The sequence below is a fragment of the Aptenodytes patagonicus genome, chromosome 2, assembly GCF_965638725.1.
Source record: "Aptenodytes patagonicus chromosome 2, bAptPat1.pri.cur, whole genome shotgun sequence".
NCBI lineage: Eukaryota > Metazoa > Chordata > Aves > Sphenisciformes > Spheniscidae > Aptenodytes > Aptenodytes patagonicus.
The window spans coordinates 80,647,977-80,661,124 of record NC_134950.1 but is presented as its reverse complement, the minus strand read 5'-3'; the positions used below and the strand labels follow the sequence as shown (position 1 = coordinate 80,661,124).

General features: G+C 39.0%; 1 protein-coding gene across 8 annotated transcripts in view; it reads left to right on the top strand.

Moving 5' to 3' along the window:
• SEMA5A (semaphorin 5A) overlaps nt 1-13,148 on the top strand; it is a 365,023-nt gene that overhangs the window by 332,449 nt on the left and 19,426 nt on the right. For all 8 annotated transcript variants that reach the window (XM_076330319.1, XM_076330320.1, XM_076330321.1 and 5 more), the window contains exon 18: nt 2,912-3,130. In XM_076330319.1, the coding sequence (XP_076186434.1) occupies nt 2,912-3,130 (219 nt within the window). The remainder of the gene's footprint in view (nt 1-2,911; nt 3,131-13,148) is intronic.

The window sequence follows — 13,148 nt, the reverse complement described above, 5'->3', positions numbered from 1 at the left end:
TTCCTGCAGCTGGACTTTGTATGACTGATCACAACCCTCTGGGCCCACTTGTTCAGCCAGTTTTCAATCCATCGCATTGTCCACTTATCTAGCCCATACTTTGTTGACTTGTCTATCAGGAAGTTATGGGAGACAGTGTCAAAACCCTTACTAAAGTTGAGATAAGTAACATCCACTGTTCTCCCCTCATCCATGAACCTAGTCACCTCATTGTAGAAGTCTATAAGGTTGTTCAAGGAATATATAGTACTGTACTTCCAGAAGGTAAACTGATCTTGTTATTTTTAATGTCATTAGTATCATAATGTTAATTTTTTAACGTGCAGTTTCTGTCTGAAGAGAAAATTCTAAAAGCCCCTCTATGAACACTGTATGAATTACTGTAAAACTGAGAAAAGACTGCTCCTTGTAATAAATTTTTTTAATGCTTTGGAAAGAAGAAAACACAGAGGAACACTCGCTGCAGACCAAACTCCACTCTGAAAAGATTCTTTAGTATATTATTCTGTTTCAGAGCTAAAGAACCTCAGAGCTTTCCCTTAGAAGATTCCCCTCCCCACTCCCCAATTTAAATCGCAAGAAATCTAATATCATAACGGCAAACAGGATCACATATTTTTCTTAGGACTGGAAAAGCTACACCTGTCCTGCAAAAATGTCTTCAAAACATCCTAGTATTGATATGAAGTGATGCACACTGCAGTGTTTTATGAAGAAAACGATTGGCAATCTGGTCTGATTAACACTTTTTCCATTGTTTGCGTTGCTGTTAATAACTAAAAAAACCTTAATTTGAAATTCTGGTATAAAAAAATACTATTATTTTGGTCTCACAGCTCACTGCATGCGTAAGCTGGGCATTTCCAGGCCCAAAGTGATACAAAATTGCAAAAAAAAGCCTCTTACAGAGCTGGAAAGTGGACCTGTATTCATAACTCCCATACTGTTTCTCTGTACTTGCTCCCTTTTTGGATTTGAATGTATGTCATGTTTCTTGAAATGCTGCTTTTAATATCTGTAATAGAATCTGGCTCAGCAGGAGAGAAATAGTTACCCTCTATAATCACTGAAAGGTTTTACCCATTTTTAGTCATTTTTATATTGCTGCTCTGCTGTTTTCTTATTAATTTCAACAGTTTCTTATTACAAGTATTTCTGTGTCACTGCATCATCATTCCAATATTGCCAGTTGCTATCAAGTGTTGAATAAAAATATGCAAAGTCTCATCTGCTTTGGGATGATTGTGAATGTACTCCTCAGGGCAGAACTTAAGCAGCATTACTAATGCCATAAGCACAGGTAGAAATGAGGCGTAATTGTTTCAGTACTGCACACCACGAATGAGGGGTTCCTCCATTCTGGTTATCCAGAGTACTGGTCCTGTTAAGTCCAGGACTCATGTTGGGCAGTCTTTTCACGGTATTACTTGCAGCTGTTTTCAGTACGTGATTCAGTACATCTTCTGTTTCTTTAGCTCCATTTGATACTCCCACAGTGCCTGTGCTTGTCGGTAGGGCATAAAACAATTTCTTAAGAATAAAAGTTTGTGCTGCAGTTCAAGCTGCAATCCCCTACATTTCTCCACTGTTGATGATACCATTCATCTGTACTTACATTAGCAATACTGAAGCTCTAGCATAGGCAGGCAGCCACATCCTCTGCTGTTTTAAGTACCATTCACAGGACCTTCTCTCATCACAAGTACTTAAATAAGTGCTTGTAATAAAAGCAGCAGTTAGCGGTCCATCGATCGTAGAGTTTCCAGTGATGCTAGCACTGGGGAAGGTGAACTGCTTTGGCAACAGTAGGAAATCCCAGTAGTGTTGCTGGAGATGCTTAGTAGTGTTGCTTAGAGGTAATGCTACAGCTCAAGAGTGAGTTCGGTGTTGTGCTGAGTACAGTTGAGGGAGTCTTTTTCCATGCAGGACCAAGCCTGAAAGCGACAAAGATACTCAAACTAACTGCAGATTATTAGGACTTCACGCGGGGCTACATCCCAGCATATTGGTTGTATGCTGTGAACAAGATTCTGTGTGTTCCCCTTTCACTGATAAATAGTGGACTTCAGCCTCTATCACTGTTTAATCTAATGCCTTTTCTCAGCACTAAACTCACTTAGAAAAGATGTTTTCCACTTGCCAGATGGTTATTTTAACTAGGAAGTATTCTATTGTGTGTGTCTCCAAAGGGCTGATTTCCATAGCTTATATGTGGTTTAGAACTCTTAACTCAGTGGAAAATAAACTGTTTTTAAAGTGGCAAAACATTGCTCTTCACAAAAGGGCAGTCTAATTAGATTTTGTGGAATTATTGCTGTACACTGTCTACAAAGTCTGACTATGGTTAGGATAAGTACAGTGCATTGCTTTGTAGGACACCCATGAGCCTTTGGGCACAGCAAGCACTAGTGGAGGCAGACTGGGTAGATCAAGGGAGCAGAGCCCTGCAGTAGGACCAGGGGAACTGGCTCGATGAGTGGTCACAGGCAGCTCAGTCCTGTCTTCTGTGCAACCTTCTTCCTCTAAAACAGAGGCAATAACACCTATGTAATGTATTTGGAGATTTTCTGATGACAATTCCTGTGCAAGAGAGAGAATTTTTATCATCCTCAGGTGAAGTAAAATGACTCCGGTAGTTCAGTCATTACCGAGTCCAATGCAGCTGTAAAGCTTTAACTAAAGAGTTGGATCCAAGTCTTCGCTGTAGTTCTGTTCAAGTGTTTATGAAATTTTTATTATGGAAGAGATTCTTGAGATGAAACCAGGGTTTGGATTGTGAGACTAAAGGACAAGACCCTCCTGGTCATATTACTATTAGAAGCCTAGGAGTAAATTTGAAGAGGAAAATGTTGTTTTGGAGTGAGATACTGTTTTAATTCAGTATTGGTTTTTTCAATCCTTATTTTATTAGGGTTGTCAGGTGATTTCTTGCGTTCTGGACGATACTCTGCTCATACCATCAATGGTGCCTGGTCACCCTGGTCTCCATGGTCTCAGTGCAGTCGTGACTGCAGTAGAGGCATACGGAATCGTAAACGGGTCTGCAGCAATCCTGAGCCCAAGTACGGGGGACTTCCTTGCCTCGGCCCATCTCTAGAGTACCAGGAGTGCAACATTTTGCCTTGTCCAGGTAAGAGTCAACTGAAATGAGGGAAGCATGTGAAAATAAAATAACTCATCTTCAAGGCTATATCTTGCAATAGTTGGTTTGGTTTCTTTTTTAGTTGGTGGGTTTGGGGTTTGTTTAAGTTTTGAATGAACTACAGCTCAAATTTACCTTTATAATATAAGTGGATTTGAGTAAGATTTCCAAGTCATGTCAGTCAGTTTATCATCAACAGTATTAACAGCTATGTCTTTTTTCACTTGTGAGACTGTAAAAATATAATTTTAATAAGTAAACTTACAAGAGGAAAAAAGCCATAAGAAACCTGGCAAGACATGAGAAATCTGGCCTAATCTTTATTTAAACTCAAAATACCATTTGCATCACAGTTGCCATTAAATCTGTGCTAGCTTTTGAGTGTAGAGCCTCCAGCAAATAAGGTTCAGAACTGATCACCAAACTAGATGGTAACTCAAGTAGGCCATAAAGATTGTTCTTGGAATCTTGAGCTTCTCCTTCACTGAAAGTTGTTTTAAGATTCTATAAAAAGGATTACAAGTAGAATATATGTTTTCAAGAACCTACTTCGGGTTGTAAATCATTGTTGTATCTTAGGCATTTGGGGGGAAAAAAAATCTTGGCTTCAGTCACCTCTCACCCTTCATAAAACAGACATCCAAATTCAAAGGCTTTTGAGTTTTGCAGAGGCTTTGTGGAAAAAGAAAGGGGAAGGATATAGGAGAACACATGAAGAAAAGAAAGAGCAATTGGAGTAGGAGGAAAGAATTCAAGGTAAGAAATGATAGAGAGGAAGAAGGATAATGACTGAGAGACCCAGTTCTTTCCAGTATCAACAAGTAAATTTAGAAATAAGCTTTCATACATCTTTAATTGTATTAATTATATATAACAGTGCTTCATATTTTATTATTGAAGACTTGGAGCTTTTGGCATTTATACAAATGTGGACATGGAGGATTACCATGGCAATATACATATTACATATGTATATTACTATAGTAAAACATATGTGTGTGTGTATTTATCTATGTCTATATATATCTATATGGTTACAAGTTAAAACTGTGTTCCCTAAATCATGGATATGTTTTTTTTAATTTGAATATTTTGTCCAATCTTGTCATTGCAGTGCATTCCCTAAGCTTTGTAAGCCCTTTGACAGTCACTGTCCATTCTCTGCATTAGAATCTAAGCAGTAGATCTGTGCAGAAGACAGGGCTTCCCTTTCAGGAGGACACAGTTTCTTGAAAAACATGTTTCCATCTTGAATTGAACCTAAGTAATATGTTTTGGCAGATATCCCACAAACCCAACAGCTCTGTGAGTGTTCTTCGCTGCTCAGTGAAAGTGAACTTCTCTGCAGTTTTATTACTAATGGGAACAGTAGGATTGCTTGGCAACTTGAATGCCTCAGGCAGCCCCCTGAGGCATTCAAGCCTCCAGCTCTCCTGCTGGTGGGGCAGATCCAAAGGGAATTTCTGTTGGGGATCCCTGCTTCGCTCTGGGTGAATGCCCGTTGAGCCACTGAGGTTCTGAAAAAGGCGCTTGGGCACAAGCAGCCAGCACTTTCTGGTGAAATTTTCTTGTTGCATCCAAGGAGGAGGAAAGTAGCTTTAGATGCTCATTGTGTAGCTTCTCTATCTGGCAGTGTAATCATCTGATGAGATCAAGGGAAGAGATTATATGTCTTTCTGAGCTTAGAAGCATGATCAGTGAAGGGTGGTCATGTTTTCTACACCAAGCAGTGTGAGAGAGAGGTGAAAGGGAATCAGCAGAGAACGAACAGTTGGCAGAGAATTATAAAATTGTGGCCCAAATCTTCTCCACATTTGCACAGCCCTAGTGCGTGCTCTAATTCATTAGTTCCCAAACTGTGATCATAACACCTTGCTTTTCTTGAATAATAAAATTATAAACAATTGTTTCATGCAGCTGCACTGTTCATCTGTGAAAAATTTTGAAGGTTGACAGTAATGCTTTAGGTCAAAGATTTAGGAGACCATTGTACTAACATGTGCAAGCCTCCCCAGGGATGCACGCAGTAGGTGAAGCAATCTAGAACGTAGCACGTCCTCATCGGTTCCTTCTTCCCTTGCAAAGGGAATCCCTCCATGAGACACTGCCTTCAGCTTTCTTTGAAGCAGGTGAGTGGTGTAGTAATAGCTAACAGCTCTGCTCACAAGCTTTAAGATATCTGATTGTATTACTATACTGTAGTAACTGAAGTGCATTCATTAAATGGGCCCAGATTATCTATAAAACAGGGCCAGATTTGTTGTTCATCTCTTGCTGTTGATTCTTAAATTAAACACTGTCTTGAATTTTGTTGGATTTTTTCAAAGTTAAAATAAGTTAAAGGTTTTCAGAAGTGGTATTTTTAATTAGCTCTGTAGCTAGTACACTGTTTTTTGAAGGAAGTTGTTCCAACCAGTAAAACACAGTTATGCAGACATGTTTGATGTAGAGTCCCTTGTTGTTTATGAGTTAGCCAATACCCAAAACTAAAATACACGAAGTTGTAAGGCAGAACTTGAAATTGTGCTTTATATAAAAATTATTCCCTCTTTTGCTGTCTCTGAATTTGAAAATATTTTTAAAGATCAGTTGGTATAAAGTGTGGTGGGCCTTTCTGAAGCAAGAAGGGGTGTCCTAATATATCTAATAACTTTCTTCTGAGGCAAGTTTCATTTTTCTTTTTAGTGCAAAGCAAATTTGAATAAATATGTAGAGCTTGAATGAAGTATTTAGATGTATGATAGCCTGCGAGGAATCACAAAGTTCCTCAGCTACAGAACTACTGTTTGCCAGTAATTAAGAAGAAATGTAAGGGGCTAAGTCAGATCTCAGATAAATCTGAAGGGAAAACATTGCAAGCGGTAGATGTAATTGATTATTTTTTTTCTTTAAGACATGGGAGAGTAAAAAATGATTGCAGAATAAGGCTTATCCATAAATTAGATCTGATTACAAATTTGTAGAAAGGGGATAATTTTTTATTAGAGAAGCATAGTGATGAAATTGAATTCTCTCCATTTTTAATGAAAGTCACAGAAAGTTAAATTGGTGAGTAAACATGAACATCTATTAGGTTGACATTCATGAGACCGCATCAGGAAAGGGGAGACATAAACAATACATGGGTGAAGAGACTTTGCTCCAGGCCCACACGTACAAACGTGGCAGACACCACAGTAGGGGCACAGAGGAGAGCAGCCAGGAAGAGAAACCATGTTTGGATCAATTTTCAGCCTTCTTGTTAACCACTGTACTAGGGACTGGATTTTATTTCCTGGGTGCTTATATTTAGGACAGCTGTACAAACTGATTCTTACCCTAGCTATCTAAGTGAGTTTCTAAAATGTCCCTGTTAGGCTTTGATCACACAACCCTTGCAGATGTTCATGAGAAAGGTTGGTGTAGGTGCAAATCTTATCATGGTATTGACTATACCCTCGTCACATAGATGAGGCTGTAGACAAGATGCGGGGACTGAGTAGGAGTAAATGTCAGGCCCTTCTTGCCACTGTGAGCATCGAGGAGAAAAACAGGGACTGCACAGTTCACTGTTGCCCATGTGAGTAAGTAAGGTGCAGACAGAAAGACTAAGGAATATGAGGAGACTCTGTTCTGACCTCGACCCAAAAGTACTGGCCATAGTACTAGAAATAAAAATGCAACAAAGAAGAATTTGATGCTTTCTAAGATTTACCGGAGCTCCCTCGGGGTAAGGAGAGCTTCACGTGCTCCATGCTGGCACAGAACTATTTAGTTACAGTCCAGTCCAGTCAATAGCCTTTCAGAAATATTCCGGTTAGTAGGAAGGGGTGAGATTGTAGCCATAAAGAAGCCTTCCTGCTAGTGCAGGCTCAGGTTCTGCTGTGCTCCCTGCTTATTGCAGACAGGATCAACCCCTTATGATGTAAACTGGTGAGAAAGATGAGTGATGGAGAAATATACTGAGCGATACTTAAGTCATGCTGAAAGTCGATAAGACTTTGTGCTTCTAAATCAATTAATCTGGGCTCAGTGTCATCCTGGAAGATACTAAGTGCTCTGAAGGACTGACACAGTGGAAAAGCCCATGGAGCAATCACTGAGTGTCCAAGGATCTCTTGTCTGGTTAAGTGTCTTGCAGCATAGTTTTAAATATACTCATTAATATATTAATAGCCAGTAATTTATGGCTAAATGTGCTGCAGGATCCCAGAACTTCAAAAAAAATACTGAAACTATCTAGAACCTGCCTTCAGCAGCTACTGTTAAATCTTTCTTGAGCCTGCAGGGGAGAGAGAAACAGTGAAATTTTTCCCACAGCTTGTAGCAAAGTAAATGGTCCACTGACATGCGGATTGATAGCAGTCACTGGGCAGATTACTTTTGTTCATAGTATTTGAAGACTGAATATATAATAGTAAATTGAACAGTGCCAGAAAATTGCCAGAAATTGTACCCAGGCCCAGGAATATGATTTGTCTGTATTGTGCAAGTTTTAGAACGTTCCCTCATACAATTTTGCTTTCGACTAACTAGCAGTCTGCCAAATAATCTGCAGAAATAGTTTGGGAGTCAGTGTAGGATAAAGCCTGTTCCCAGTACTCAGTTTCCACGTGGCCAAACTGCTCTGAGGGGTAGGATAGGAGAATTTGCACTATTGTCTTGCACTAGCAAATTATGCTTTGGCCCTGTGCCTCAGCCCCTTTTTTATGGCTCAGAGTTGTGGTGAAGAGTTGAGCTGGCAAGCACTGAACAGCCTCAATAACTCTGGAAAGGATCTGTGAATGCTCACTGACATTTTTTTCTTTCAGTTACTAATATGTGGTCAATATGAAAAGAAAGGAGTCTGTTATGAGACATATTAGGGGTTTGTTACCCTTGGGGACTTGCGAGATATTTACATTATGAAGATGTAAATAGATGATGAAGAAAAGCATTGTTTGAATGGTAAATTCTGCAAATTTACAAAAAATACAGGAATTCACTAACTAGAAGATTTGTTTGCCTGAATATAATAATAACCAAATGTAAGGAATTCTGTCCTAGTTCACAATATTACACGTCTCTTCAGTTATTACTGTAGGAAAAGACAACTTTTTCTTCATTTTTGTTTTGTTTTATTACTTGTTGCTTTCTCTTTTATTCTTTTGCACATGGAGACACTTGACCAATGTGCCTTAATTAGAAGTTTAAAGCTTAGATACATAAGCGCCATTGCGTAGCACGAGCTACATGAATTTTTATTCCCTTTTCTTCACAGAGCATAGTGGTGGATCAGAGGGACAGGACAGTTGCCATCTCTTAGATTTGAAATTCTGATACTTCGTGACAACATTTTGGGATTTTACCAGTTTCAAATTTTTATTATAGTAGTTTTAGTTTGGTTTAGTTATGACATTTTGGCTGAGAAGAACTGAATAAATTCATATATCACTAAATGTGCTAATAACAATAAAGAGTTTCAGATATACAAAACTCCCTGAAAGACTGTTTAAGTTACTTATGCATCCCCTACAGCCAGTTATTGCCTGTTGTTTTCTTCATTACTGCTTTTTTTTTTTTTATCCGATATTTTTTTTCCTTGCAGTCATACTTATCATAGAATCATAGAATCATTAAGGTTGGAAAAGACCTCTGAGATCAAGTCCAACTGTCAACCCAACACCACCATGCCCACTAAACCATGTCCCTAAGCGCCTCATCTACTCGTCTTTTAAATACTTCCAGGGATGGTGACTCAACCACTTCCCTGGGCAGCCTCTTCCAATGTTTCACCACTCTTTCAGTAAAGACATTTTTCCTCACGTCCAATCTAAACCTCCCCTGGCGCAACTTGAGGCCATTTCTTCTCGTCCTATCGCTAGTTACTTGGGAGAAGAGACCGACACCCACCTCGCTACAACCTCCTTTCAGGTAGTTGTAGAGAGCGATGAGGTCTCCCCTCAGCCTCCTCTTCTCCAGGCTAAACAGCCCCAGTTCCCTCAGCTGCTCCTCAGAAGACTTGTTCTCCAGACCCTTCACCAGCCTCGTTGCCCTTCTCTGGACACGCTCTAACACCTCAACATCCTTCTTGTAGTGAGGGGCCCAAAACTGAACACAAAGGAAACATACTTCCCACAAGGAAACAGAAATATATTTAAAGGAATGGACAAAATTTATCCCACAGTAACTTCCTAAATCAGGGGGAAAAAATTGCTCCGATCCAATAAATCTTGTCTCTGAGGCTGCTGAAGTCTGTCTCTTCCCATGTATTGATCTCTCTAGGCTGCTTCTGTAGCCAGTGAGGAGAGGGCTGAACTGCCCTTTGGAAGCAACTGTTGCTTTTCTAAGAGTCTCAGCTACAGCTTTAAACCTGGGTTGATCCTTAGATTTTGTTGTTCTTTCCTTAGAAACATTTGTTTGCCTTCTGTGTTTCTGCACTGCACTATGTTGACTGTTTCATCCAGCATTGCTTTTGTGAATAAAAGGTAACTGTAGCATCACAGAAACAAGACTTTGCCTTTGCAAACTATGATGTAAAAATTGCTCTTTCCCACACTGAAACATATACAGCAATATCCCACAGGATTAGGAAAAAGTAGTAGACTAAGTGATGTGGTATGGGATGATCCCCAGGTGTCTGGAAGGGAGCAGTACTCTCCTAGGTCTGTAGGCTGCCAAACACCCAGTGTCCCTGAAATTAACTTCTACTCAGCCACCGGGAAGCACACCATCTGCATTTTGGTGGGTGGAAAGGACTATTGCCCCTCTATTTATACTCCTTCATGCATATAGAAAAGACTGACCTCTCAGCATTTTTTATTCCCTTTTGCTACGCTTTCAAAAAGATGAACATGAAAAGTTATAAACCTAAAGACATAAACCAAAAGAAACCAAAGAATTTTTTTGTTGTTGTTGTTTAAATCTGAAATGAGACCAGGCAGTATATGAAAGAGCCTGTGATCCTATCTGTGTTCTCATGAAAGCAGGTGAGGTCAGTGTGTCTGCCCACGCTTCCTTCCACTTCCTTGTAAAACCCAAAATGCATAGCAGGGTATCCAGTTTACTTAATTGTCTCTTGGAAATTCTCCAGTAGTGTGGATGTTTTATCGTGTCCCCAGGAGATCCCATTTCTGTACACTGTTTCTCCCTAGAACATCCTCTTACCTATGGGGTTTTTTTTCATTATAGTGAAGAAATATTTATTAACCACAACAACAGCCAGTAGGCAAAAAGTTGTTTGCTTTACTATAAAGGAAAGAGCATTGTTTGAGAGCACCCTGCTAGCTGAAGGGTGCCTTCTTCCAAAAGAGACCAATCTCAGTAATTGTCAGAAAACGTAGACTCTTTGTGTCTTTCATTGTGGAACTGCTTTAATGACTTTCTTTTGTCCAACAGCTCTACAAAACTGTTATGTAAAGAAACTGTAGTGGCTGGAACTTCCCTTGCAGCTGTGTATTTTTCCTCCTATAAGAAGCAGAAATAACATTAAGGACTCCATGACAAAAAGAAAAAAAAAAAACAAAAAAAACCCCAGATGGTGCTGTGTTGCTAAGCAACTTTAAAGAAAGATGAAAGAAACCACAGAGCTCTATTTAGGTCTTGTAAAAACTCAAGCAGTAAATACCCACTCCTTTGATCTTATTTAACCATGATGATGCTTTATCATCCTTTGTTGCTGAGAAGGAAAAGTTCTGGGGACAAATAAAAGAGGTAGTTACGATAATCCTTGAGAGGACTAGAGATTTAGGATGGCAGCCTGTCAGTAAATAGTCACTAAGAAAAAAAGTTATACTTACACCATCCAGCTCAACCATGATCAAATCTAACGTTGTCTATTATATTATGTCTGTCCTCTCCCATCTTCCCCAGACCCACTTCTCCCTTTACATCCGAAGGCTTATAGTATAGCAATGATCCCTGCAGTTGTGGAACATGGTGACATTCCTAGATGTCACATCGGTCTCTGTGTTCTTGGCCACCTATAGATAGATGGCAGATGGCAGCTTCAAATGCGTGTGCATTTGTAATTCTCACTCTGGTCCATTGGAAAGTAAGTAGAAAGTGTTGGGGGTCACTGTCTCCATTACAGTTAATGGAGACATAATATAATAGACAAAGGATGATAAAGCATCATCAAACATATATATATAAAAAAAAAAATGTAGCAATAATTGAATTCCTTAATAATGGAAATTATTTAAATGACACACTTGGAATATGGTACCAAATTCCACGAATCCTGTCTGTCCAATCAGGCTATTCAGAGGCCAGATACATTACTTGCAAAAGTTCTTACAACTACTGTTCTTAGCAAGGAGGTGCGAACTCCATGCTTTCTTGATTTATAGGATAATGTTGCAAACAATACAGAGACTAAAATGTTATATATTCAGCAACAACACTTACAGGATTAGTTAATAGCCTTAGGTATGCACTAGCGAATTACCTGTTTGATTAGCAGATGAGAACCTGAGGGTATGTTGTATTGGAAAGTACATTCAAAAATGCACGTGTAGGTTTTAATATCAAAATAACCACATTCTCCTAGCCCATTTTCTCACTGTTGCAGCCTTTGCATAGAAGTCATTCTGCTTGATTCAATGGGTGCATTTGTGGTATACAGTGCTACCAAAATAAAATGAGTATTTTTTTTATGTTCTACATCTCCATCTAAGAGAGAATGTAAATAGAAATTCTGCACAGATATTTTCATTGTAAGTTAATTTTTTTCAGATTTGGAACCTCCCTTTTTTTGGTAAGAGATAATTATGGAATAGCATTTCAATAAACCAGTGGAAACTGGTTTACTCCTTGAAAGGCTGTTTGATTAATTGAACAGAAAGAATCAAAAGGAGTCATTGTGAAATGCTGGATGAATGTTTTGGAGACATCAGTGACAATCGATTGTTTCAATAAACCATGAAGTAAAGTCTTACAAGGAATGTCTTCAATGAGCGCGCTGTAAAAATGGTGTACAGAAAACGTGTACTTACCTAGTATTTTTAAAAGTAGGCAATAATGAGTTTCTGTTTTGTGTGGTAAAATGCCCACTGCTGGTGTGAATGATGGGAGAAAAAAAGGCAAAACTTCTGCTCAGTTTAGGGCCCTGTCGTAAACCAAAACTTTACTGGCACATTGCCTTTATTATACTTAGGGTCTCATCTATTAGCGTCAGTTGAATTACACACACTGTATTTCTTTTAATCAGTTGCAGACGTGGTAAATAATTTCCTTACTTATGTATTAAGAAAGCAAGTGATAACACTTTAAATAGAGGTTTGAAAAGAAATAAATTTTTTGTAGGATATGAACATTTTGAAAGTTTAGTCTTTTGGTGCCTTTTTTCCCTCCAAAAAAAATTGAAAGAGAAATTAACAAAATACTGAGATTCTGTGCAGAGGGAATGCTGTCCCTGGGAGAAGTACATCTGACTTTGTCATGTGGCTGCAGATAGGAAGCCTTTGGCAGATGGGCAGCAATATGGCCATAAATGCCAGAAATACACCCTGGAGCAGTAGCTTTAAGAACAGTGGCTGCAAAGGAGCCAGTCCAGTGTGGGCAATGAGGTGAACTTTCATTAGAAGCCTGTTCAGCGGCCATGTGTCGAAAGCCGTCTGACAAATGGGGCTCCTGTGAAATCCAGCCTACGTTTCAGAGGAACGTTGTGAAAACTCAGACTGGAGAACAGTTTGACATACTTGAATCAGTAAATACTAATGGGGGAAAAAAAAAATTCTTCAACAATCTGTGTTTGAAACTTTAAGTGGCAACTCCTTTTTGTCATTTGTCTGTTGCTTTTTTGAACTACTGCCATTGTTCTGCAGCTGGCATCTATGCGAGAGCTGCATTACGATTGTAACATTATATTGGCCCATCAAACCCTACAACTGTGTTAGATCAATTAAAATGGGTTGTAGGGTTAAGGCAATCTCACCTGAGTTGCAAAACAAAATCTGGATTCCTCAGTCTCTGTTGATATTATTGGGCTAAGTTTTATTTTATGAATAAAAAATTAGTTTGAGCATATAATACTTCTGCTAAACAA